The 26,532-nt window shown below is 47.2% G+C and overlaps 1 protein-coding gene across 1 annotated transcript in view; it reads right to left on the minus strand.

The window, feature by feature from the left end:
* Nucleotides 1-2,118: 2,118 nt before the first annotated feature.
* The window catches only part of SEMA3E (semaphorin 3E), a 106,946-nt gene continuing 82,532 nt past the window's right edge, over nt 2,119-26,532 (minus strand). The window contains exons 5-17 of the mRNA XM_087933902.1: nt 23,382-23,475; nt 18,297-18,416; nt 17,852-17,994; nt 16,784-16,898; nt 16,130-16,199; nt 14,993-15,137; nt 11,923-12,145; nt 10,061-10,152; nt 9,465-9,506; nt 7,633-7,799; nt 6,465-6,526; nt 5,736-5,875; nt 2,119-4,847 (exon numbers count right to left, since the gene is read on the minus strand). Coding sequence (XP_087790028.1) covers nt 4,389-4,847; nt 5,736-5,875; nt 6,465-6,526; nt 7,633-7,799; nt 9,465-9,506; nt 10,061-10,152; nt 11,923-12,145; nt 14,993-15,137; nt 16,130-16,199; nt 16,784-16,898; nt 17,852-17,994; nt 18,297-18,416; nt 23,382-23,475 — 1,872 coding nt within the window. The 3' untranslated portion in view covers nt 2,119-4,388. The remainder of the gene's footprint in view (nt 4,848-5,735; nt 5,876-6,464; nt 6,527-7,632; nt 7,800-9,464; nt 9,507-10,060; nt 10,153-11,922; nt 12,146-14,992; nt 15,138-16,129; nt 16,200-16,783; nt 16,899-17,851; nt 17,995-18,296; nt 18,417-23,381; nt 23,476-26,532) is intronic.

The raw sequence follows: 26,532 nt of genomic DNA on the forward strand, positions 1-26,532 counted from the left end.
CCCCTGCACTGCCTGCCCTACCACATACATTGGACAAACTAACAGAAGAATAAGTGCACGCATTGAAGAACATAAGAACTCAATCAAAAAAGAAGAAACGGCCTCTTCCCTGGTCCAACACCTCAAAGCCACAGGACATGAAATTGACTTTAAAAATACCAGAACTATCGCCAAAACCGAACACTTCAACAGCAGAATAATCAGAGAAGTCATAGAGATAGAAAAACGCCCACAAAGCATGAACAAACGAGATGACACCTCCCGCCTTCCAGCCATTTGGAAACCCGCCCTCATGAACAGACGAGTACCTAACATGAAGAATGACACCAGACCCACACCCATGAGAGCCACACAAGATGCCACCACCACACTTCCATGTAGAAAACAGACTCACACCCACTCAGAAGATGAGACACGACCATGGACCAGAAGCTGCACTGCAGCTGCATCACTACCCACTTCAAACCCCTCCGAGCCATACATGAAGCAAACCGACACCCACTATGAAGATGCAGCACGACCACGAACTCGAAGCCAAACAGCAAGATCACAGCTCACCAACTCAAATCCCCAGCAACTAAGACTAACCTGAGCACAACCAAGCCCCCACTTGAACAGAACACGCCTCCAACCAATCAGAACACGGCCAACCCCCAACCAATCAGAACACAGCCAAACCCCTACCAATGAGAACACACTCCCACCCAATCAGAACACAGCCAAGCCCCCACCCAATCAAGTCCCACCCCCACTAGCAGTTAAAAGGAAGAAGCAGCTGCAATCTCACATTACTCTGAGAAGCACAGAGCCGGAGACAGAAGCCTGAAGATGATGAATGAGACTTCATCGAAACGTTGCCTAGATACTTCGAATCTTACGCGGGAGAAAACCCGAACAACCAAAGATCCATATATGTATATGTATATATATGTATAATGAAATACTAGCAACAGTGTCTGATTGTTATAACACAGATCTGAGAATGGCAACATTTCCCAAGGAAAAAACTGCAATTTTCTTGGCTTTCTTTGTAATTCCATTCTATTCTGGTTCTGCATTACACTTTTATTAAAATACCTGTTTCAATAACTACTAGTTTGAAACCAAGTTTATAAATGCAAGTTCTTTCTTAAAATAATGTATTTTAAATTTGTATTGTGATGATTCCATCAGCTAGATGCTTCATCGCTACATTTAAAGTAATATGAAATTATGTACACATAAAGAGGTTCTGAGGTTAGTATTCCAGAATTCCCAGAAAATGAGAGTTGTAAAGAACAAACGTGTTTATCATTTTGTGCAATTTATTTTAACAAAACACTTGAAAAAAAGTGTGTTTCAGAAAACTAATTTTACAATCCCGACTTTATAGTTCTTTGGAGCTGGATGTCTGTATAAACCAAGATGGTGGCGCAGGAGTGAAAAATTAAAGCTGCACCATGAGGCCAAATGGCCACAAAATGCAAGAGATCTGCATAACTGCACCATAATCTATTGCTATTACTTTCACCAGGAAAGCTACATTAACTGTCAAATAATGTCCTTTCCTTTTCATTCTCTGTCCTTAGGTCACTCACGAACAATTTCAGTTCAGCTGAATAAATGGGGGCTTGTCCAATGAGTGTTTCTCCCATCACAACCCTCATGAAACGCTGCCGATGTACCAGGTTCACCACCCAAGGAAACCTGAAAAAACACCACCGGGCAGGGCCACCAACACTGACAAGACGAGCCCTCAGAACAGAGAGAGAACGCCACTCCCTACCGGCACTGACGATGTTCCCTAGTTGGGGCATGAAAGGTCTGCCAGGAAACCACCCGGCTCAGAGAGAACCAAGGATCCCTCGTTTCAAACCTGAGCTACTAGTACTCTCCTCTTACCCGTTTAGTTTTCTTTCAGCTAATTAGTCAAAAAGAAGCAGGGATTAAATATGAATGTAAACCAACTGATATACTAAAAGTGATCAGTTCCGCAGAAAGCCAAGAAAATCAGAAAGCCAAGAAAATCGCCCTGTTTTTTGTATAAAATATGTTAGTTGTGGGCACCGTATTTTGAAGGCACCAAGTTTTCTGTAGCAACTCTGTATTCTGAAATGAAAAGTGCTGTTTGACTATGAATATGATCAATTCTGTAGCTTTATTTTTGTTTTATTCTTTTAAAGAACTTTTATGGCATCCTATCTCACACGGTGATCACAGCAACCAATAAAAATAACAGCTGTAAGAACCCACCGCTCCCTTCCCATCCACATGCCAGAACCCTCCCCCTTGTTAACTCCTGACTCAGCCCTCTTCCAGCCCAGGGCTGGAGGGGACCCTCCACTGTCTTCTGGGACCCCCTAAAGCTCAGGAGAGAGTTTATTCCAAAGACACTGGGGGGGTGGTGGCTGCAGAGAAGGCCCCCATTTGACGTCCCACCAGGTGGCAACATCGGAGGGGAAGGACCTGGCCCACCCTGCCTAATGAGTGGGATGGGCAGATACCCGTAAGGAGAGCACAAACAATCGGCCCCTTGAATTGCAACTAGAAGGCAACCTGTGCCACAGCCGCGTAACATGATTGAACTATGGAGCAGCCAGAACTGCCCCCACCGCATTCTGAGCGATGGCGGCTGCTGGGTGGTTTTCAAGGGTGGCCCCACACAGAGCAAGTGGCAGCAGCACAGCCAGGGAGTGGCTGAGAACCCCACCCCCCCGTACCCAGGAACTGGTGCCCGAGGTGGATTTGTGCAAAGAGCCCCCCACCCCCAATGGATGTCCCCCCCTCTCCCTGCAGGAGCTGCAAGCCCAGGAGGGCCTCAAAGGAAGCAACAGCTCTGCCTTGGGGGCGGGGGGATGCTACCCTGTCCAGAGTCAGAGCTGCCCTCTCTCCTCCTGGCCCTGGAGAGGAAGTGAAGACCCAGAAACCCCCCCCCGCCCTCTGGTCTTGCCAGGGGTTGAGTTGCATCCAGGCACTTGCCCACAACCTCCAGGCATTGGGGAAGCCCCTGAGCAAAGGCTGGAGAGGGTCCATCCTTAGTGCGGCCCTGCCTGCTTTTAGCTTCTACGGATATTTAGGAATATCACTTCATTAAAACAGTCAATTCAGTTTAAAATATTGACACCCCAATCCAACGAATTTGAGAAAAAGTATTTCTAAATCACTGCACTGGTTAGGAGCCAGCTCTTCAGATACCAGATTTGACGAGACTTGGTAGTGAGGTTTGGAGAGTCCCTTCATCCGAATCCAACCTCCAGTTCAGGGGTTCCCACGGCCCGGAGCCTGAAGAGGGTGCGGGGTGTGTGTGTGCTGGGGGCCTTCTTTGCTGCGAGGTGGGTTATTTTTTTAAATAGCGGGCCCTTCCCTCCCAGTGCAGGCGCTGATCTCAGCCTTTTAAAAGAAAGATGCCCCTTGGCTGTAGTTGAGAAGCAGATGGAAATATATCGGACACGGCAATCAACACGGCAGACGCTAGCTAACCTTTTCCCCACACGAACCCTCCTCCCAGGCACCCTGCTCATGGCAACGTTGCTCCATGGATGCCAGGAAGGACTTCAGGGCCAGAGCAGACTTCGAAGGGACGAGGAGGGGCCTAACTTGACGTCCTGTTCTGTGGGCCTGTCTCCTTATAGTTATATGAAATGATCTTCCCAGGAGGAACCTGGGACCATCCCTTCTCCTTCTTGGTACAAGGCCCCGGAAGCCATCCATGAAACAGCTGGGCTCAGGTCAGGAAGATTTCACAGTCACGTTTTGCGTCTGCTAAGGTGTTCAGTGCAGCAGCGAAGACGCCTTCTCATTGCTTCTACAGATATGCTCCACGGCTCAGATAGTTTTGCTTTTCCTTTGTCTTTCAGCTTTTATTTATGATTACCTTCCTCCTCCCATGCCCTCATGGATGCAAACCAAGCAAGAATTGGAAGCATGCTCTTCAGGAGGGAAAAGTATAAAATTTCTAGAATTTAGAACGAGGCCTTAGGATAGGCCACAGGAAAATCAATTATAGCTATGTTTGAAATTAACCTCCCCCCGATACAATTTACTGTTGCTTTGCTTATCAAAACATCAGCATTCTGAACTCACTTAAATACCCCCAAATACGCTAAAATATACAGTGCAAGCATGTCCATGATTAATTGGACTAAATGCCGAATATGAAGATTGTCAGGTTGTCTTTCAATTGAAGCTTGATTCATAATGATACAATTAAAATTCAACAATTAAGTAGTTTTTTTTAAAAAAAATGCATCTAAATAGACATTAAGTATGTAACTTTCTAAAAGCATTTAGCTCATTTCCAGTGTCAACATCCCCTTCCACTGGGTCCAAACACCACAAAGAGCCTCCTGCATGGATTTATTGTGTGTGTGTGGGGGGCAGGGGCCACATGATATTATGGCTTCCCCCCATCAGGAGTCCCCCATCCGGGTGTGCCTGGGAACGCGGTAATGCTCTGATTTGATACGGGCCTTTTTTTCTTGTGGATTGGCATACTTCCACTTAGAGGGAGTCATTTTCAGCTTTTTTCTCTTCTTATCTGTGCACCACACTTTTTCACAATATTCCTCCACCCTCTGAAAATTGCTGTAGCCTATCAGTTGCAGGAACTCCTTGTACCAGGGCTTCGACCCGTGGGAGAGGCTGCTCTGGGCAGGGCAGGGCGTTTTCTGAGCCAGCTCCTCCTCATAGTCCTTGCTGAACATGCGATCCACACGTTCCTCTTCCACGACTTCCAGGGTGATTTTTCTCACGGTATGAACGATGCTGTGTTCCACCGTCTGGCAAAAATACATTCCGGCATCCGTCCGGTGCAGCCTTAAAAACAGCAGGCCAATGTCCATTTTAAGGAGCCTTTCATCAGCCTTCACCTGCGGGCAGGTCAAAGAGAAAACGGTTTCATCCATAAGAAGGTTTTTTAAAAATCAGATCGATGAAACTAAGACGGACCAGCAGGAAATGATTAAAGTGAGAAATTTATTTACATGTTTGATATACCAGTAATTGCAGACTTGCATAACTGAATTGGGTTTAGAGGAAGAGTCTAATAAATGTATCAGTAAAATATAGAAAATTTTGAACAAAATTCAGGGATGTTAAATTCAAATAACTTGAAGCACAATGTACCCCAAAGTTAAGTTTTTGAAGGCATCACTAGTTTTACTGATTTATTGGTAGATTTTTTTTTCTGAATACCCTTTTGGTCTAGAAGTTGCTCTCAACATGGGGAGAAAAAAAGAAAGAATTTGGCCTCCTGGTTTAAAGTAGATGAGATCAAAGCAGGCCTGAGAGTCTCCAGAAAGGATGAGGGACTTGAATGCCTTCCACTCAGAATGCTTCATGCACATGTTGCTGTTTAGCTATGTTGAACGATGCTAAGACTATTTGGGGAGGAAGATTAGTGGAAGTGTGAAAGGCGTAATCACAAACTCAGTGGGACTAATGGAACGCACACAATGCTTCTTTCCTAACCGTATTTCGTGAAATAGAAGCAGTGCTTGATGTGTGCGTGTGACTTTCTGAGCTGAACCTGGACGTGGTGAGGAGTGAGGGGTGTGGCAGAGATTGTTTCAGAGCAAGAGCCCAGGAGCAGCACCTGTCAGGAACACCTGAAGCTGCTGAATCTCCCAGCAGGATCCCTCAGGGAGAGGCCTGCCCACCGGCGCTCCTGCATCTTGTGCCCCTGCCCCCCCGAGATGCACATTCCCCTTGGACACCAGGTGGCCTGCACAGCCACGAAAGCAGGCAACTGCCAGTACCTCTTCCTTCCGGGCCTCATGAGCTCTCTGCACAAGCCAGATCACCTGGGCTTGCAGAGTCCTGGGGATGCACTCCAGGAGGGTGCTGTTGTGCTCGATGCCGTACACCAGCCGCTCCTCCACCTTGCCCGAGGCGTCCCCTGTGGACCGGAGGAGACACCCATCAGCGCCCGGGGCCACTTGCACCAACGGCGAAGGGGGCACCACTGATCTCTGCTTTGAGTTGGCAAAGAGAACGTCTCCTTTCTCAGGGAGCACATAACAAATGCACACGGAGGACCTTCCATGTACAGTCTGGTGGTGGGATGGCCAACAATATAGAAAGCATTCTATATATGGGTTTTTAAAAATATATAAACAGTGAGGCCATCCGCACAGCTACTTTGCCTACATGCTTATCTCCTACCACAGAATTAACAGAAAATCCCCCCCCACCACCACACACATAACGTCTGAGTTGGGGCAAGCCAGGTTACAGTCTGTCGAGCTCCTTCAGGCAGCAATGTTAAGGCCAGGCCTTGGTTTTCCCTGCCTGAAATTGGAACCCAAAGTAGGAAATGTAGCCCAACGATTGTAGGCAGTTCTACGGTCCCCCTCCAAAGTGCCCAAAACAGGACACTGATCCCTCCCTCTGCTGATGCGACCTGGGGCTGCCCTCGGCCCATTACAAACCCCCATCCCCACAACCCTCCCCCACTTTCTCCTTAGCCCCAGAAGAGTAGCCATTACCTTGCTGGCCGAAGCACTGCTGAGCGGCATTTCCGTGACGGACATCCTGTCTACGGAAGCGTCTGAGCAAAATGAAAAACAATTTGCAAACAGCTGAAAGCTCCCAGTTGTGACGGCAAAAGGCAGAGGCCTCAATCAGGCAAGAGAAGCTCCCAAGGCCAGCAGGAGGGAAGCGGCCTCCCGAGAGGGGCCTCCTGGGAGAGGGGATGACGGAAGCCTCGCTCCAAGAGGCGGGGGGGATTGGACATATCGGGGGTTATCGGGGTGCAACACAGTCAAATGTTCCCCATGCGCAGGCCACAGCAGGGCCTCTGTCCCATGTTTGTCCTGTCGGACGCCCAGCAACTCCAGCCTTGCATGCCTGTCTGCTGAAGGGAGGCCTGGCTCAGGCTCCTGGTCTCAAGGCGGAAGAGCAGCTCCTGTTGACACCGGGCGGCCAGGGGTGGGTAGGGGCTTGGCTCAAGGGAGTGGGTGGGCTGCCCCCGACCGGACAGCCGTGACATCCCCTCCTGCAAGGCCCGGGGGAAGCAGAGGCTCCTCTCTCCCCCCCGCCAGGCCACCCGTGGAGGTGGAGTGAAGTAAGATGGGTGGAAAAGCCGCCCAGATTTTATCCGCTTTACGGCAGAGATGCTGCAGCCTCTGAAAGAGAAACTGCCTTTGCTTTGCTTTCTTCTCCAGTCCAAGGTATCCCATGCTCCACTGCCGATATCAACTCAAGGGAATCAATGCACAACACCCGCGTGACTCTTTCCCCCTCCCTCCTTCAAACACGGTTCATAAGGGCTCCTGAAAAGCTTCCTCTTTCCTACCGCTTGAAGCCTTTAAAACAAAGCTAAGAGAGCCAAGAGCTCCGCCATTCATCCAGTGTCCCTTTCTAAAAGAAAAAGGACATTTCTGAAAAAGAGACTCTTCGTCTCTATTTGCAGCAGGGAGTGAAATGGAATCACGGGTTTTTATGGTTTATCAATTGGTGCAAATGTGGCTAAGGGAGGCTTCCACGTGCTGTGAATTTGGAAAACGGGTGAATTCAATCCCCAGGGTGCACCCATTCCATGACCAGAGAGAGTGTGTCCCTAGAGGGTTGCCCAGCTCACGCCCACCGGTCAATCCAGGACAGCCCCGAGGAAGGGAGAGACTGGCGGTCCTGAAGGCAGCGTCGGATCCTTACCTTTTGGCCTGTGTTCCTGTTGGGTAGTATCTGGAGCAGGACATCCCATCCCAGGCACAGTAGGGATCTCTCGCCAGGCAGCAGTCGGCGCAGGCCGAGCCATACATGTCACACTGGTGGAACTTCACCTGTGCGACGGCAGAGTCGGACCCCACGTAGATCTGTTGCTGCAAGGAAAGCACAACCCTCTTTAGCACAACTCCGGTGAAGGCGGTGTCTCCTTTGCGGTGACGATCCATGGCTTCCAAAGGAAGGGCCAAGACACTGAGTGTTAGGGTTGATGGAACGTGACCCAGTTTGGTTTGGGAGAAGCACTGCCCCCACCCCCACCCCCCCGAGCCTCCCCTCAGCTCGGAAGCGGAGGAAGAGGGAGGCGGCCCCCACTTCTTGCACTTCCCCCTCCCTGGCAGCCTGGCCTCCGAGGGGAACTTCCTTCCGTGGCCTCTGTGTCGTAGGACGGGAGACCCGGGGTCTCTCTTCACCAACTTCCTGCTTCTATGATGAAGCTGCAGATTGATTGCAGCTTACAACGAATTAAAACCTCTTTTATGGCACTTTCTGACTTGATGTGACACGACGAAAGATAAATTATTGTAAAATTTTGCACAAAATTTGCTAAACAAGGTTGACCTGGTGTTATTTCTGTGCGGGGCAAATGGTATATTGCCAGGGGAATGAAGTGTTCACCTATGTCTTCACTGCTCAGGGAGACAAAAATCAGAGTATCAACTGAATTTGGTATTAAATCGCTTAAAATGCCTTCAAGAACCATGCTTTATTTATCAAGATCTCATTTCACATTTTATGAATCAGGAAAAGGGGATTGGTTACGTAACGGTTGAAGGAAATTTGACACAGCATGTATCGAGCAATATATATATATATATACACAGCCACACATGCACCTACTGTGTGTGTACGCACTCACACGACGACACACAAGGAGAGAGGCAAGCATATATCTGAACGCTTCTCTGGAAAGCAGAGCAAAACTATACATTAATATTTAACATTCTAGACCACTCCCTGAAAATTCATTTTATATGGTACATTTTGTTGCACTGCAGGAGCAGAAGGAAAACCAACAGTGGTAAGAAAACAGCAAATCTGACCTTCCAAAGGATAACATAGAAACAGCCCTCAATTTCACATAAATGCATCGAACTGAATATTATTTGACTGAATTAAACTGATATATAAACCAGTTATACGTAACAACACTATTACTAATAGGTGGGTGTTCCTAAGATTTTACTTTTGGAGCCTCTGAGTTACTCTTGATTTTTTACAACTGTCTAGACAAGTTCCTACAGTTTTCTTGGCAAGATTTCCCACAAGTGGTTTACCCTTGCGTACTTTCTAGGGCTGAGAGAGACGGACAGGCACTTTGTGGGAAGATTATGGGCTGGTTGAAATTTCTGTTTGATGAACCAAGATAGAAAATAATGTTTTAGGACATAATATGCCCCGAATAGATGCCTTAGGTAGCCTTTGGGGTACCTCGACCTATGTATTGGGAATCTGCACCTGTAGGATGTTCGCCTGGCTGCTTCACGAAGCCAAGGGCTGGCCTGAAAAACCAAAACACGGCACGAGTCCCTGGATCTGTGGAGCTCTCATAGCACAGGGGAACCTCACACCTCGCAAGGCAAAGGGTTCAAAAAGGCTGCCGTGGGTGCCTCCTGCTTGAGCTGGGGATCCTGATGAACCATCGGGGGGAAAAAACAACCATTTAGAACCAATATTTTATTATCTCTGAATGTCTACACGCTGGATGTGTTCATACCACTAAGAATGAAATAATTTTCTTGAAAAAAAGGAACAACACTTACTCTTTTGGAAGAAATTTCCATAAAGAGAATAGGAGATGGCACCTGAAAGTGAAAAAGTTTTTCTTAATTAGGAAAGAGGAGGCTATCCACGCAGTCAGGATAGCTACCTATGGGTGATCAGTCCATCCAAGAATTGCACATTTTGTGCCAAGACTGCTTAGTAATCTACTGCAAAGGTAGATTCCTCCTGCCTTTCGGCCATTCTTTAGGCCGCCCAAAGCTTTCCCTGGTGAGCACGGAGTAGCTTTATCCATAGTCCATGTATTGGCACGTGTTCCTCCCCCGCCACGCTATCTCCAGGGAGCCAGGCCCTGGAAGGCTTGGAAGGCAGTGGCCGGCAGCCGGAAATTCACCTGGGAGCCAGGTTGTCTCACGATGCAGGTCACAAAGCAACAGGGCCAGGTGAAAACAAGCCCCCCCCCTCACTGCCCCTGCTGTCGTCAAGGGCAGCCCTGCCTAGGGGTCTACCTGTGGGTGATGTGGTGGGGATCCTCCCGTGGATCCAGGAAGAGAATGGGTGTGACGTGTGTCCTGGGTGGGAGGGTCCGTGGGGAGGCCGGGGTTAGCACCCAGCGGTCGGTGGAAGGCTCACTTACTTTGAACACCTGCAGCTCTTCAAGAATCACTTCCTCCATAGATTCCGTGTCTTGGTTGTAAATTGTGATCACTTTCAAGACAATCCCATTATCTGTAGGTGAAAAGGAAAGGAAGTCTATCAGGTAACTAGGGATTGCTAAACAAAAATACACAGACACACCTGTCAATCATTTAAGATAAAACTGTTTGAAACTAACACGCCAAAATTTAAATCTGCAAGTCATTCAAAAACAAGTGTCTATAAATTCAAATCATCAGAAAAAGGAACCAGATCTAGACAATTTCAAATGTTCGAAGTTTAACAACAACAGAATGGAAGCGGGTAGAAGGCGGCTACATTCCTTCTTGGCCAAGTGGGCTCACTGAGCACCCAAGGGCTGAGCAGCAGCGTTTAAGTTACATTTTGTCCCTTCTTCTGTGGTTGCAGAAAGCTGGGTTTCCTCTGCAAGGAGCCAGCTTTGGGGTGGGGCAGGGCTGGGGGGGAAGGAGCCAAACAAGGACCACAGCAGCAGCAGCAGCAGCGGCAGCAGCAGTTGTGTTGCCCTCCAGAGTTGACTAAGAGGGCAACCTCCTCCTTCCACGAAGCCCCCGAGGTTTCCTGGCTGGAGGGAGGGGCCCCTTCATTATCTTTCATCCCGACAGCAGCAGCAGCTCAAGGTGGCCGCAGAAGCCTTTTTGCACGCTTCCTCCTTTTCCTTGGCCCACTGGAAAGCAGAGGGGTCCTGGCCGCCTCCCCACTCATTCATAGTTGAATGCAGTATTACGCCCAATAACAAGCACCAGAAAGAGAAATTATTCCCTCTGCAGATTCATTTGCTTACAGTCCCAAAGGGGAGCAGCCTTTCCCTGCCTCCATTTCTCCAAACCATATAGCAGTCTAAACTAGCTTAATTATCACAGATTTGCTAGAACTTCCCAGGAGGAAGAAGACGATCTTAGCCTAAGTTGACCCCATGTGATTTCTGGCAGAGTGGACATGCAAACGTAATCATCGTGTTATGAGATTAAAAAAAAAATGGAGGAAAATTACAGCCCCAAATTGGCAACCATCTTTTGAGACCTTCCGACAGAGTAAACAGCTTTTGGCAGAGCAGGCCAGCCGTCGGCACCCACCCTGGAGTAAGACCCTTCCTTGGGTAGGAGGGGAAAGGGTGATTCCTGTCCTCTGAATTGACACGGAAGTCTTGCAGACCTTCATGCTCCGTGGATTCCAGCTCTAATGCACCCCTTCCTACTAGCCCGCTGGGACATCCCAAGCACCTGTCCTTTGGGCCACCGGACTGCTCTCGGGGCGCTCTTTTGCTGCAAGGGGGGAGCTCCAGAAGCCACGGAGAGTAAAACACAGAGAGCCTCCCTTGAACCTGCCCAGAGGCTTCCCAGGGACACGCTAAGCTGAAGCAATCATCATTTAGGAGGCTCCTGACCAACAGCAGCCCCCCCCCCCCGGGACTTCTCTTCTTCCAGCCTGGAACACCGAGGCCCCGTCTGGCGGTGCAGGAATGAAGGGGGCACAGATGGCTCGGGGGGAAATAGGGTGAGGGGCGAGAAGGGGAGAAAAGGAGGGTCCACGGTGGGAGGTGGAAAGGGCGGTGTCACACGATTCTCCAAAGACTGAAAGAACGTCGACCTCCCTGCCCGCCAGGCCTCAAGTCAAGATGCCTCCGCTCCCCTTGCGAGGTGCGGCACTTGGGACAGAGGAGAGCGGGAAGAAGAAATCCCTGGCTAGCCGTAAGGAGCTAGGGGCCGGCCTTGGGCATGAAGGGGCAGCCCGGAGGGGTTAGAGGGCAGGTAGGTTGCAAATGGAACCAGCCCGACACTCTGGATGGAGAGGGAAATTTAAGTCACCCGCTTTCCCTCTGACCTGTTCCGATAAATAAGACATCGTATTGGCCATCTTCGGCTTCCACTCTGTCCACGGCTATTTGTTTGAGGCCGTACTTTCCGTCTGTCTTCACCAGAATTGGCCTCTTGTGCACCGGACGGACAGTCTGGTACATCAGTGGGTGGCCTCGAGCGAAGCGGATGGCCTCGTCCGGATAGTCTTTGGTGCTCCCATGCAGACCCCCATTCACTTTGCTGGCACACTACAAAACAAAAAGGAGCTAATGTGACAGCATCAAAGACTCCTTCTGTCAGGGATGCCTCTGTGCCTGTGACTAAGTGACTATATGCACCACACACCAAGGCCTGGCAGGAGTCAGGCTTCTTGGATTGCGGCCAAAGGTTTTGGATGCAGCTCCAGGGTTGGAGCCTCCACCGCCACCGTCTTAGGGCTCGCTGCTTTGTCATCTTCTGCCTTCAGACACAGCCAGTCAGATGGTCAATCTGTATTGTCCACCTGTAACAGCCACTCTGTGCCCCTGGAGGCCACCTGGCAAGAACGCCGCCCACGGACACAGTGCCCTTTCCCACCTACGGGCCTAAGCGCAGGCAAGGCTCCTTTCCTTTCTACACCCGTTGGCAGCCCCTGTATGATGGGATGGCGTCCCTTAGAAACCAGACTGACCCTGTCATGCCCCTGTTAGAATCTGACTCTGAGGGAGAGGAGGAACAGCCGACAAGGGAGTGGGAGTGTGGCTCCGGAGGTTGTACAGGAGGCTGGGGAAGGGCACAGGCTGGCTGGGCCCTCAGAGGAAGACCCAGGCCCATCCCCGCCCCATCCTAGGGCATGCAGGGAGGAACGGATAAGGGAGAAACGTGAATGGCATGTTCTACGGGGGAGGAGCTGCAGCTGTGAGGACTGTTTAAAAGGACAAACTGAGCATGGCAAAGTTGCTGGAAGCAAAGCGTGAAAATATTTCTAGTTTGTCCATTCTTATCTGAGTTCTGGCATCCTTCCCAGTGTGTGTATTTTGATATCTGTGGATGTCTTCAAGCCCTTATCCTGCCTGGTCTTCTTAATTGCTTCAGTGTGATTTGTGTTGTTATTTTTTTCTATTGATAGTTTATATGTATTTTGAGTTTGAACAGTTCTTCCTTTTCGCAACTGTTTGTGGGGGTCAATGGTAATTGGACCTTTGAAGCCAAATTAAAGGAATTTTAAAGGGACTTCACCTGTTTTTGTGACTTTGTTGCTTCTGTATCCTACCCTGGGTCATCACAGACCCAGAGGCCAGGCTGAGGAATTGTTGCTGGGTGCAACCGGAGCCCACAAGACCCCCTAGTGTGGACGACTGAGGTTCTTTTTTTTTTAATGAAATTGACCACTTAATGGGCTTGCATTTGTCTTTCTTTGATGCTCTTTATTGTTGTAGACCACTGGAAGTCTGTGGGTATAAATGTAATGAGTCAATAAGAAACAAGCAAGCAAGCTGGCTGACTTAATGAGCAAATCAGCTCATGCTGCTGTCTTGTATGTGTCGACTTAAAAGTCATTCAATTGGGGCCGGAGGTTGGGGCTGACTCCCAAGTAAGCCCTGTTTGCACCCCGGCCTCATGAGCAGCTAAACCAGGGGCTCTTCTGGACAGGAAGCCTTTAACTCCTTCAGCAACCGGAGAGGACACTGTGCTTTAGCCCACCTGGGCCCTTCCGGGCTCTTTAATTGGGACCCTTTGGGATTCTGCTTGAAAGAGCCGAGCGGTCATTTCCTTCATCCATACCTCAAAAGCAGGGTGGTTTTTCATTCCACACCCAGCCTCAGTAGCAGACTCTCCCCGCTGAGATGGGATTTTCAATCAATAAAGTGAAATCAAATACTCTTTATGTTTACTGGAAACATTCGTTTTTAACTTGCAGCAAGACTATAATTGACAATCATAAACTCCAACGCTCGTCCAATGGGGCAGGGTTAATTTTCCTTTTCTTGGGACTGAGCTCTTCTGCACTATTTGCTTGGACTCTTTGATGGTTTGAAAATTAATTTTCTCATCAGCCAGCAGCAGAATTTCCATCAGCTGCTTGTCATAAAAGGCAGAAGTTGTGGCTCTCCACAGACGTTTAAGGGTCTGGGTTTGTTTGCAGATTGACTCAGTTGAAGGCCAAATCCTGCTGAAAAAGTCTGTCTCAGAAAGATTTAAGCATGTGACATTCAGCTGGGGGTGTATGTTTGTGTGCTATATTTTATAAAATATAACTAGGTCATCATATTCCACACAAGTAGTTCGCTCATATTATTCAGTAATTTCAAAATCTCCACTCTGGGTTTCAAAAAATTATGCTGATGGGTTTGAGTGATTTCAACAACTGCTCAAGTGAGAGTTCTAGTCCAGAACGGATCAATATTTAGAATCAGTTGCAGGCCTGCCACGGTTTCTTCTCACTTTCGCACCTCAGTTGGTACAACTGAGTTGTTCAACTTCACTGGGCCGAGGCATACAGCTCAGTGAACGTCAGGGTGTTGGCTAACCGCAGGCCTGCTGTGACTGAACTTCTTCAATAAGAATGGGGTACTTAGATAGAACATTTAGGTAGAAGATTTGCAGAATCTACAATGACTGGGCAAACAGGTCCTTCTTTCTTCAGTGCAAAATTTCTCTGTATTTCTGCAAGGATGAGATTATGAATTAGGAAAAATAGTCATCCTTAATTCAAAAACGAAGATGAAAATGCTTCCCATTGCTTTCTTGTAGCTAAACTGGGAAAATGAGCAGATAAATAAATTGTCAAATTTCATTTAAAATGGTGGTTTGCTGAATAAGATATAATGTAGTTTCACACCTCTTTTAAAATAAAAAATAAACCAAACTTCTGATTGTGCAACTGGCCACTGTGGCTTCTTCCTGCTGTAACAGACCTTGGTTTGCGAGGTCAGTGGAGGCTGAGCTGATTAGGGCCAAGTTTTCTAAAAGCAAATCTCGGCAACTTCAGTGCAGTCAGCAAAGCACCTGCACAGAAACACCGTGCGGGGCGCTTCCATTCCTGCCATTTCAAGCAGGGAACGTTCGTCTCTCTCGAAGGGGAAGAAACCCCTTTGCCCACACCGAAAACTCACCGACCCAGGTCTCGGGTAGGGCACCTTGCCTTCGTACACAGACCAGTGATATTCAGGCCCTTCTTTGTGAGCGTAGGGTCCGTTGAAAGCCGCCCGGATACTGGCCATGTGATAGACACAGACCGCGTATCCGTGGAATATGTTGCTGCAAAGCAAAAAGGGGAGGAGGTTATGAAGGCCTGAAAGTCCTTGCTGGAAAGCTTCTTGTTACGTAACCATTTTGTAGAGCAGCGGCTTCAACCTCGGCTCGCTCCCTCACCATTCTCCAGTCTCCTTGTGCCACGGACAATTCCCACAGAAGGACCTGCCCAGGCAGTAGCCGAGCAGGACAGTTTGTGTTGCAACATGGCCACGCCTGCTTCCCCCTCCCCCTGGGAAGCCCTCGCTCAGGCCTTCTCAGGAGTGGAAGCTGCTGGACGCCCTTCCCTTCCGCCGTGTCCAGGGCTGCTCCCTGTAAGCAGTCTCTATTACTGGAAGAGAGGGAAGTCAGGGAGCTTCGGTGCCAGAGAAGTGGCGACAAAGGACAACGGTGTCCCTGTTTCCAGTTTTCCTCTGTTGGTGAGCGGGGCAGCCCTGAGGGCTTCCTCAGGCAGCCGGCATTTAATTCTCAGCCAACAGTGTTGGGTTGCTATGAACATTGTTTAGTGTTTCAAAGGAACACGTAATTGCCTGTTTCTTGAGTGTTCCAAAATGTGTATTAATGTGCATTGCTGGTTTTATTCTTGAAAAGAAGGAAGGGAGAAAAGAGAGGCAGGGAGAAATGGGCAGATTGCTTTGAAGAGCATCCTGTCAAATGTATCTGCCTAAATCGAGGGCTGCAATCACTTCTTTTGGTATGAAAGGCAAGAACCAGAGCAGGGATGGCTGGGATCTGGGATCCCCTAAAGAGAAAATTCAACCTGGACCCTCTTCAGGCGCCCCTTCATGAGACAAGATTCTGCCTACAGGTTATAAGCCATTAGCCCCATTCCAACCCTTTTATTGTCCAGGACTAAATCCTAGTGTATTATATAAGCTCATTTTTGTATCACTATCACCTAATTGCCTTGTTCGTTTGCTAAGGGGACGGGTAGGGTGGGGGGTCTTGTGGACTGTACATCAGGGTCTTCATGACATTCCCACATCATATCTGCCCACCTTGTAGTGTTGAAGAGTCCAAATATCACCGGGTTTTTGCTATCCCGAGTCTGGAGCAAAAATATGTCCTCTGCAAAAATGGAAAAATGGCAGTTTAACTTGCACTAAAATTAGATATTTTAACAATATACATAAATAAATACACAAATGGCTCCTTTATACTACCTAGCAAAGCAATAATTTCACGTGCTTAATTCTAGGGTAGGGTTATTATTGACCCCAGTTTGGGCATCAGGCTGGGTCAGTCTCGTGTTCTGTTGGAATTGCAAGGTGAAGGAGAAGATTTATTACTGCTGTGGCTAATTAAAAACAGGAGAGAGAGCTTCCTGACTCTTCTGTGATACTGAACTGGAAGAAGAAAATATGCCAATTGAAACTGGTTCACACATTATTTGGAACTGGGGTTTATTTCAACCAATGTTTGCTGAAAAAGCCACACTGGCCCCATTCAGACATAACGCTAAGCCAAAACCAAGCAGGTGACATTGTTGCCCAAGGTGTGAACCTTGCCACTATGGCGGCTGCATGAAGCCATGGTTTGTTGTTTATTATGGTTAACATGACCTTCCTGTCATGAAATATTGAAACGCAGTGAGGCAACTATGATGACTCTGAGGGCTCTGCCTTCCTGGCCTTTGCAACCCCGTCACTCACCCAACTCGTCAAAGTGCGTGTCGATGCCATTCATCCCTGGGACCGAACAGGCCAGCCTGGCTTTGAGGAAAGTGGTCCACTTGTTCACCAGCATCCTTTGTCCTCCCATGTCATTCTGAGGAGCAGAAGGAGGGAGGCAAGGAAGGCCTTTCTCAGACTCCGCCAAGTTGTGCATTTACACAACATGACTCCGTCCATCCCTTCTGGCTCAGTGCAAAGCACCAGACCACAAACTAACACAAACTGCACACATGCACAAAAGTTGAAAAAGCGCAACAACAACAACCCTCCAGTCAGTGTCTTGTATGGAAGTAAAGGTTACCTCCCTCAGACGACACCCTAGTGGTCACAGCCGAGCGGAGGCCCTGCAGGCAAGGGTTCCCAGAAGGAGGTGCGTGTTGGTGAGGCTTGAAAGCTAAAAAGGGGCACCTCTAATCTCTCGCGGGACCAACGGGGGATGCTGGAGGGGCCCCTCGTGAGCCTCAGAGACCCCCCTCAGCTGAGCAGAGGCAGGAGGCAGATAGGGGGTGGGAAGCTGGTGGGATCGGCCGACCTGTTCGGGCCACCGCAATACAAAATGGAGCTTTGGAATTCAAACAAGGCGCAGACACGGACTTTGCGTTCAGTTCTACACACAAGGGGCGGCTTTTTCTTTCCATTCTCTTTCAAAGGGGCTTCTTTCTAGGCTGCCCCTGGTGTCTTCTCTGATGCCCACCCGCTACGAGCCTAACGGAGGTCTGCCAGAGTCACACTGAGGTGGGTGGCCGTTGGGATGGCTGATACTGAGACTGGGCTGGACTCACAATCCAAGCTTGGCTTGTGGGTGGGGAGAGAGAGAGAGAGAGAGAGAAAGAAAGTTTTCTTACTTCATTCCAGCTTTCCTAAATCTCCCTTCTTGGGGATTATACCAACAAACAGAGGCTCACCCGTTCTAGAACTAAAAAGCCCAACCTATCTGATGGGAGTCCAGCTGGGAAAAGCTGAATTAAATATACAGCAGAAAAAGGAAAGAAGGAAGAAATAAAAAAGCAGCCAATCCCAGTTGATGGCCATAGAAGTGTTTCTTACCGCACAGACTCGGCCCACTCTGGCATAGAGAGCCTGGGCAGCTGCTTCTGCCTCCAACGCTTTCTCGGTGAAGAAGAAATACACCTTGTTGTCTTCCCGGTCTTCGTTGTCCGGAATCATGTGGGAACTCACAAATTTAGGTTCTTAAAGAGACAGTGAGATATGGGATGGATGAAACTGCTTAATTCTAATTGCAAAGTGTGATTCCAATTGCAATTCCAGTTGCAAAGCGTGACTTCTACTTGCATTGTCCCACACGAGATTATGAACCTCTCTAAAATAACTTGTATCACGGCCCGTCTCTGTGACGACAACGTAAGGGCTGACCACCCTGCTTTGGGGGAGAAGACCTACGGCAGAGGCTCCACACAAGCGGAGGCCAACCTGTTGCCCTGAAACAGCTTTGGTCCTCATCACTGTCGTGATTACTTAGAGCCCTTTGTACCTTTCAGCAGCCGTTCATCGTCAGGCTCAGTCCGGATGTGAGCCAGGCGGCCCATCAGGCGGAAAATGGCGGCGTCTCTCCCCCAGTAGTCACTGTAGAGTCCAGTAAACAGTTCATTTTCTGAAGACCAAAGAGACCATGGGAGGAAGTTAAGGAAGGCCTCCAGCAAGCCTGGCTCAATTCCTATTGACTGCATAGCCCCAGGCGTGGGCTTCCCTTGACCCCAGCATGGAAGTGTCCTCCTCAGCGGAAGCGCCCCCCTGCGGGTGTGTCTGTCTGCGCCTTGCAGGGTGAAGTCAAGTTTAGAAATCCTGTATCGCAGGCTGTGATTGTGAGCCCATTTGGGTACGCTGGCCCAAATATGCCCAAACTGAGACATCCCCAGCTCTGCTCCTGGTCTGGCCCGTGAGTTGAGTCCAGGCCAGGCAGGGTAGGAGGCGGGTTGGGGAGTCTGCCTAGGCCCGATAAGAGGCACCCCCCTCTCCCTCCCTCCCTCCCTCTCCGGGGTCCTTCCTGGCACCTGCTGCTCTGCCCCTCAACCTTCTTCTCCAACCCCAGACACGCTCCTTCTTCGTCAGGGCAGCCACACTCTGCAGGCCCTCTTTACCACAAAGACATCTGTGCCCCAAATGACTTCTGGCGTGTGGCACTTCAGTCGAGTACCAGAATGGCCCAGCATCTTCGGTCAACAAGAACGGTTGCATATTGAAATCCAGGCTAGCAGAAAGGAGTCAGTGGATGCTTCTATTTCTTCAGGTTCTCCTAACACAGGGCAGCAATCAAACCCATCTTGTAACTCCAAACTTTACAGATATGTGGGAAAGCCTGTTTGATGTTGATATAAATACTGTATGCTATGACCTCAAAACAAATATTTAATATATAATAGTGGGATATTATACAAGTGAGTAACTAGAGATATGGAAGAGATTCAGTAATCTAATATTTAGACTCTATATTTTTCCTAATGTAAGCTAAGGGCAGTAAAGATTATGTATAGGTCACTGATTCATTTCTTAAAATATAGATATCCGTGGAATCAAAACATTTACATTTACCGCTAGATGGCAGCCAAGCCACAAAATAGTGGAAAGAATATACTGTATTTCCCATACAGAAAGAATGGTCTTCTCTCACAATCATATATTTATTTTCTTCCTTTTCTAAACTTGAAGGAAAACAAACACATTTTTTTAAATTTTACTTGCCAAGAAGGATGGATTTAATTTTGGTTTATGTCAATTTGAAAACAGTTATGCTATGATTTTAAATAATGACTTGAATAATTTAAACTCTCTACTAGGTAGACTCTGAAATTTATTTCCATCCATAAATGTATTATTATTTCTTAGGTTTTGCTTAATACTGAATAAATATTGTTTTCAAACTTATGAGGTCCTGAAGCTAAGTAAAATATTAGCATACAAAATAAATTTCAGCAGCTCATACTGAGGTGGTACTTCATGGCAGAGTCGGTAAAATAATTATGTAATCACATTCTCTAATTCTCAGCTTTAGAAGATATAACCTTGACATCTACAGAAATACAGAAGTTTTGTGTGTGTGTGTGTGTGTGTGTGTGCTTAGCCTTATGACCCAGATTGTTTAGCCAGCAGGATTCCAATCAATGGACTCCCCCAGACTAGCTTTTCATGATATCTGAAAACAGGCCCACATAAGAGGAAAAACCTTTGGTTTCCATAGGAATCTGAAGCTTTTCTCTTATGACTCATGAAAGCAGCTGTGTCTTTCCCAGGCTTCCACAGCAGATTCAGAAACCGTTTGTCATTTCAGTCTCTGCAAGAGAATTTTCTCTCTGTTCTAGATTCTTACCTTGTAGTATTGCTGCCTAGACTTGTCTCTGAGTGTGTGTGTGTGTGTGTGTGTGTGTGTGTGTGTGTCTTTGTAAAATAAAATTTTCTGCCTATCTCTATTATCTACACTATTGCATACCTGTGATTTCCCTGCTCTATAGTTTGGGGCTTCTTTAGCCTGATCTGACATCCCTGGCCTTCCCTGGTGGTGCCAGCTCTCTGTGGGCGCTCCTGGCCTCTTCCAGGAGCTTGAGCCACCGCTTCCTCCAAAGGCCAAAAGGTCTCCCGTCTTGGTGGCCCACAAGTGGCCATCTTTATTCTGACTTTTCTGGAGGAAGCTGCGTTTTCTTTCTGGGGTTGGGAAACCCAAAGATAACAAACCAAACATCTCTTGAAACTTTTCAGTAACTGCAGCCATCTCCACAAATAGCTAGCTAATAAAAAATATAACTAATTGCCCATTTCAAGCGTTAAATGATCGATTGAGAAATTTAACATGCAGTTCAGCTCTTTAGAAAAGATGCAACTGTATTTCAAACTCATTTTTACTGGCAATTTTCTTCTTCAAGGCACAAGAGTCAGCACTTTTTCAGTAGTAGGATTTTTAGAGGTCTATAATTAATAATGTTGTATTTACTTGGCCGTAGATCTACTTTCAGTGAGAATGTCTGTGCTCACCCAGAATGGTCTGATCAAGCATTTTCTAGAACACTGAAATATCAATCGACATACAGGACTAGATCTTTCTTCAACGAGGACACCTTGGTGTAGTAGTGATAACAGCCTCTGATTATATTTACTCAACACCATTTGAAAAAAAGAAACATCTCCTCCCCGTTTCCATGCGTCTTTGCTACATCCTTCCAGCCTTTCCTCAGGAGGGTCTGGCTGACTTGAAGCCTTGAATGTAGCCACCTCACCGTCACGGCCCTGGAAGATCCTCAGTTCTTTCTCAGTTGCTGACTGAGTGACACCTGACTGACGGGAGACCCTGCCTGGCACTGGGCTGTCCATCAACGTACAAAGCCTCTCCCTGGGGAAACGCAGCAGGGTCCCCTCCCTCCTCTCAGTATGAAACGGCCCCTTTCATCTCCAGCGCCTTCCCACATGGGTGCAGCTTCGTCTGGGTACCTGCTTGATTTAGCTGGGCAATGGGACGTCTTTCAAGCCTTCAGGGACTGGCTGGGAATCTAGGCCCCCCAACCTTCTTTGCTCCCCCCTTCCAGAATACCCACCCTGACCCCCTCCCCAGTAGCTGGAAACAACGGGATGCCCTGCCACCACTGGTACACCACTTACTCCCCAGTCCCAGCAGCTGAAAATCCCGGAGGAGAAAGGAGGCCAATGAGAGAACCAGCCTTTGTCAAAAGCCATCCGCCTAAAGAACACAGCCTTTCTTTCTTTCTTTCTTTCTTTCTTTCTTTCTTTCTTTCTTTCTTTCTTTCTTTCTTTAACCCGTGTGGTCTTTGCTAACCCGCCAGCCAGCTCCATTCCAATGTAGGAAGTTGTTTTATGGAAAGCAGACTGGAGAATTCATTTGTTTTAGACATCTGAGTCATAAAATTATTTATGGAATATGTCCAATCATTTAACATTTTTATATAGCATTAGCCATGGTTGAAAACTTATTCTGTTTTCTGATCGTCATTCAGAATTTATTCATTCAAAAGTAGAAACTGTTCCTTGCTGTTTTTCCTTAGTATCAAATAATCTCTCCAAAAACTGAAGCTAATTCACAAGAAAACATTAAACGAGCAACCAAACAAAATAAAAGTGGTAGGGAAGGAGCACAATTTAAGTCTTCTCTGTTACGGAGGAAAATTTGTGCTTAAATTTCATCCATTAAAATAATTTCATTTTAGGAAAGCTTAAGTTTGATTGGAGTTTGCCCAATATTTTAATTTAAGGCACACAAAACCACAAAACCAGATTATATTGCATTTTTTTCTGCTGTAGTGCAGACATTTCAGTGAAAGTTACTCTGAATCACGAGGCTTCTTAAAAAAAAAAGATAAATGCATGCAATGTCTTTTAAATTGGCAACGCGTGCCATGAGGCTATTGATTGTCCTGCTGTTGAGTACTTTGGACTCAATTCTAAAACAATATTTTGGAACACACAAACCTGTCTGGAGCTCTTTAAAACAACGACTACACTTTGGGAAACATTGTGAAACCCCAGAAAAAGCTTGAAGGGGCTTCAGAGAGGCTCTGTGTTCAGCATCTGTGTGCACCAAGCGTCCGAAATAAATCCCAATGTGTGGATGGATGGCTTGAATGGACAAAACCTGATAGGTGAGATTAAAGAAAAATCTTCCCTCTTCTTCTGAGTTGACTCTCTGTGCTTACTTTTCCCTACACTAAACTAGAATGAAAGAAGAGAAGACATTTCTAGGAGCCTCTGTGAGGACACATTTTCTACCCCGTTTTTCTCTGTGAGAAAACAAAACTGATAAGCTCTAAACTGTTTGTACTAGAATTAGATGAGCACTAAAAGAGCAGCCATCTTGAACTTGTCTCAAAAGGCCTGTGCAAGTATAGCTGAAGCCCAGCTCCCTCTTCTGTGGTTGCGGTCTCCTCTGGAGATGGGGGTGCCATGCTGGCTTAAGGCCATCCAGCCCCAACCATGGCTACCTGCCCCTCTCGCTGGGCCATGTTTTTTCTGAGCTTGGCCTAGATTCAAGCACATGGGCCCGCAATGAAGGGCGGCTCACTGCCCTGCCTGTATTGATAGCTTGGAACGAATCCTATCTTAGCCCAAATGGTTCCAAAGGTGCCTTTTGCGCTGGACAATCTTAATACAGTATAATATAGGATGGGCATTGTCTCAACATTTCCAAACGACACTGTGAGTTTGCTAAAGGGATCTGTGAATGAGTTCTGCATAAAGTGCAGGAATGAACGTTGGGCAGCTTCCTGTTATGGAGAAGCATGTTTAGATCCGTAGCCTCCATTCCTGGTAGGCTTTGGACTGAATTTCCAAAGGAGAATTCTTGAAACAAGGGGCCGGGATTTCTCCCACATTCAGAATAGATTACGTGACAGATAACAATAATGGATTGCAATAATACAGCCAGTCAGGGTAACAATGCCTGAAGAACAGCCGACGTTTCCCCAGCGTGATGCAACAGGCGAGACGGGTGGCAGACCAACTCTGAGACTCTGTGAGTGAATCCAACAGAACCCGACATAAGTAAACCAGAAAGGAACGGATGCATTTAGAAATGGAATAGAGAGTGGGTGCGAATGGAAAAGAGTTCTTAGGTTATTACCATATAAAGTGGACATGAAGGAAGAACTTGGTGCATATGGACATCTGCCCCTTCCTTTCTCTAATCGGTGAGCTTCTAGATGAAAGAGATGATCCTTTAAAAAAAGTACACAGAGTATTAGAAGAGATACTTGCAGAACAAAAACCATCAAAGGTAATAGATGTGTCAGATGTGTTATCTAGTCAGAACAATACATGACACCCTCTGGTGTCCAGGTTGAGACGCTAAGATGGTGGAGGACCTGCCCTCCCACTCCATTGCGCATATTCTGAAATGCGTCATCCAGATATTTTAAGTAAAGATTTAACTCTCTTCCCTCCATTTCCACCCATGCAGAAAAAGAAAATCCGACGGACCGGTTTATTAAGTAATAATTTTATAAAAATTACCACCACTTTTTTAAAAAATGCCTTTCTTAGAGGAAAAAATCATTTAGTAGTTAAACACATAATATTAATTCTCCTTTGCTCATTTTCTATGAAAAGGAACAGATAAAGGAAAAAAACAGAAAAGGGGAGAAAGGGAGAAAGGAGAAAAGAAAAAGAAAGAGAAAATGTGAAAAGTTTCAATCTTTAAGTACAGATTACACTTTGACTTCACAGAATAAGATGGTTCAGGTTTTTCTGCCCCAAAGGAAAGCCTGTTCAAAAGCAGGAAATGAAGAGGCACCATTTTAAGATTGTAAATCTGGGATGGACTGGCCTTTCCCTTGTCGTAACCCATGGTTTATTGTAAACTATAGATCAATAGTTGGAGACACAAACGCCAATAAAAGAAATCCCATCGCCCAGCCATCTCAGTGGTGCAGAATGAGGGGCCGTCCAAGGCCTCAAGAACAATGAAGTCATAATTAAACAAAGTGAATAAACAGGGATAATTATCAGTATGAATACTGGTGAATCAAGGAAGCTAAGAAGCAACGTTCTAGCAACTTCTGTCCTCAGATCCTGCAGCAGCACATCAGGAAGAGGCCTTGCAATCTGATGAAAGTTTCCTAAGGACATACAAGTCCACACCTAGCTGGAGACACCCTACCTCCACTTCTCAGGCCCCTGAGGCATTTCATGGTCTCAACCGTCACAGGTGGATGTTCTGGTTTCCGGGATTTCATGGACACAGACCTTATGCCACCAGAACTCCCACCTACCTACATGACAACACCAATGCCTTAAGAAGGTTGAAATTCCATATGTGCTGAGGCAGGAGACAAGAATTTGGATCCCGAAGACAAGCTCGGGATCCAAAAAGATCTCGACAGACTTGAACAACGGGCCCTTTCCAACAAAATGAATTTTAAAGTGGAGAAAAGCAAGTTTTACATTTAGTCAGAAAAACCAATGGAGTAAGTAGAGATTAGGCGAAACCTGGCTCAAACTCCGAAAGGGGCCTGGGAGTCCTAGTGGATGATCCCTTGAATATGAGCCAGCCGTGTGTGGCAGCAGCCAAAAATGCTAATGCAATCCTGGGTTGTATAAACAGAAGCATAGAATCAAAATCACGTGAAGTTATTAGTACCACTTTATAAAACCTTAGTAAGGCCCCATCTGGAATACTGCAACGAATTTTGGTCATCCCACTACAAAAAAGATGTTGAGACTTTGGGAAAAAGTGCAGAGAAGAGCAACTAAGATGATCGAAGGCCTGGAGACAAAAGCATACGAAGAACGGTTGCAGGATTTGGGTTTGGCTGGTCTAGAAATAAGAAGGACTAGGGAATGATAGCAGCATTCCAGCACTTGAGGGGCTGCCCCAAAGAAGAGGAGGAGGGGCGGGGGTCAACCTCTTCTCCAAAGCACCAGAAGGGCAGGACAAGAAACAATGGATGGAAACCAATCAAGGAGAGAGGCAACCTGGGATTAAGGAGAAACTTCCTAAGTGAGGACAATGAACCAGTGGAACAACTTGCCGTTCAGAAACCGTGGCTGCTCCATCACTGGAGGTTTTCAAGAAGAGACTGGACAGCCACTTGTCTGAAATGGTACAGGGTCTCCTGCTTGAGCAGAGGGCGGGACTAGAAGACCTCCAAGGTCCCTTCCAGCTCTATTCTATTCTACATTCTAGGATACATCAAGTTACCCTTCAAGCGTGGAACCATCAAGATCATCACTGATGTGAATGCAGCCTGTTTTGTTATCAGATTAGATGACTTTGTATCCACCCATAACAACTTCACTTTCAGCACCACAAATGAAGTCGTGGTCCCTGTGGGAGGCCCGTCCTGGTCAGGGGCGTTTGCACAGGGGCTGAAAAGGCAACGTAGGAGACCCAGGGGCGTGTCCATCATTTTGCCTGCTTTGACCCTGGCAGATGCTGGCGCTTCTGGTGGCCAAGCCCCCAATTCTGCTCTTGCCTTTATAAACTTTGCAAATGGCGTGGATGTCATTGTGGTATGGAGGCAGTTTTTGCAACCAGACATCTTCCCCAAAGCTGTGACCGGGGTTGTGTGTTGCTAAATCAGCCTGGGTCAGTTTGGAGGGGAGAGGATACCGGCTGTAAGCAAAGGAAGAGACTAGTCGTAGCAGCCGGAGACCCGGCCTGTACGGGTGGGACCCATGGAGGGCGGCTTTGGAGCTCAGCTGAGGGAGGCACGAAGAGGCGTCGTTTCCACCGATGAGGAAATCAATCACCCAGAAGGGCTGCAGATTCAACAATTCCAACTGGGAGGGGAACTTTTTTGCAATTTCCAAATCCAGAGAGAAACAGAAGAAAGTCAGAAGCCTCCCTAAATAGCCCCCACTGTGACATCACACAAATCTGGAAACAACAACCCAAGTGGTACGAAGGCATTGTGTATAAGGGCTGTTGCTTGTACTTATTCACTCTTCTTCTCTTCCACCCATATCCCTGTTTGAAATGAGGAGTTTATATAAATCGGGATCAAAGTTGGATGAATTTCCTTTGATCTCTCTAATTAATGAACTCATGTCTATTTCAAAGAGAATGAAAGGGGGGCAAATATTTAACAGGTGCCCTTCACTTCTCCGTCTCAGGGAAGGAAGGCATCTCATTCCCATCTTTAATTTTAAAATATCATTAGCTGAGCTGTAAAGCACAAAAAAGTGCCCCCCCCCCCGAAAGCAGCATTACTTTTAAAAAACAAAGCAGACCTATACATTAAGTCCTAGGAACGGCAGACAAGTAAATTGGAGAT

Source organism: Pseudonaja textilis, chromosome 5 (genome assembly GCF_049901715.1).
Source record: "Pseudonaja textilis isolate UNSWEBS1 chromosome 5, rPseTex1.2, whole genome shotgun sequence".
In the NCBI taxonomy this organism is placed as follows: domain Eukaryota; kingdom Metazoa; phylum Chordata; class Lepidosauria; order Squamata; family Elapidae; genus Pseudonaja; species Pseudonaja textilis.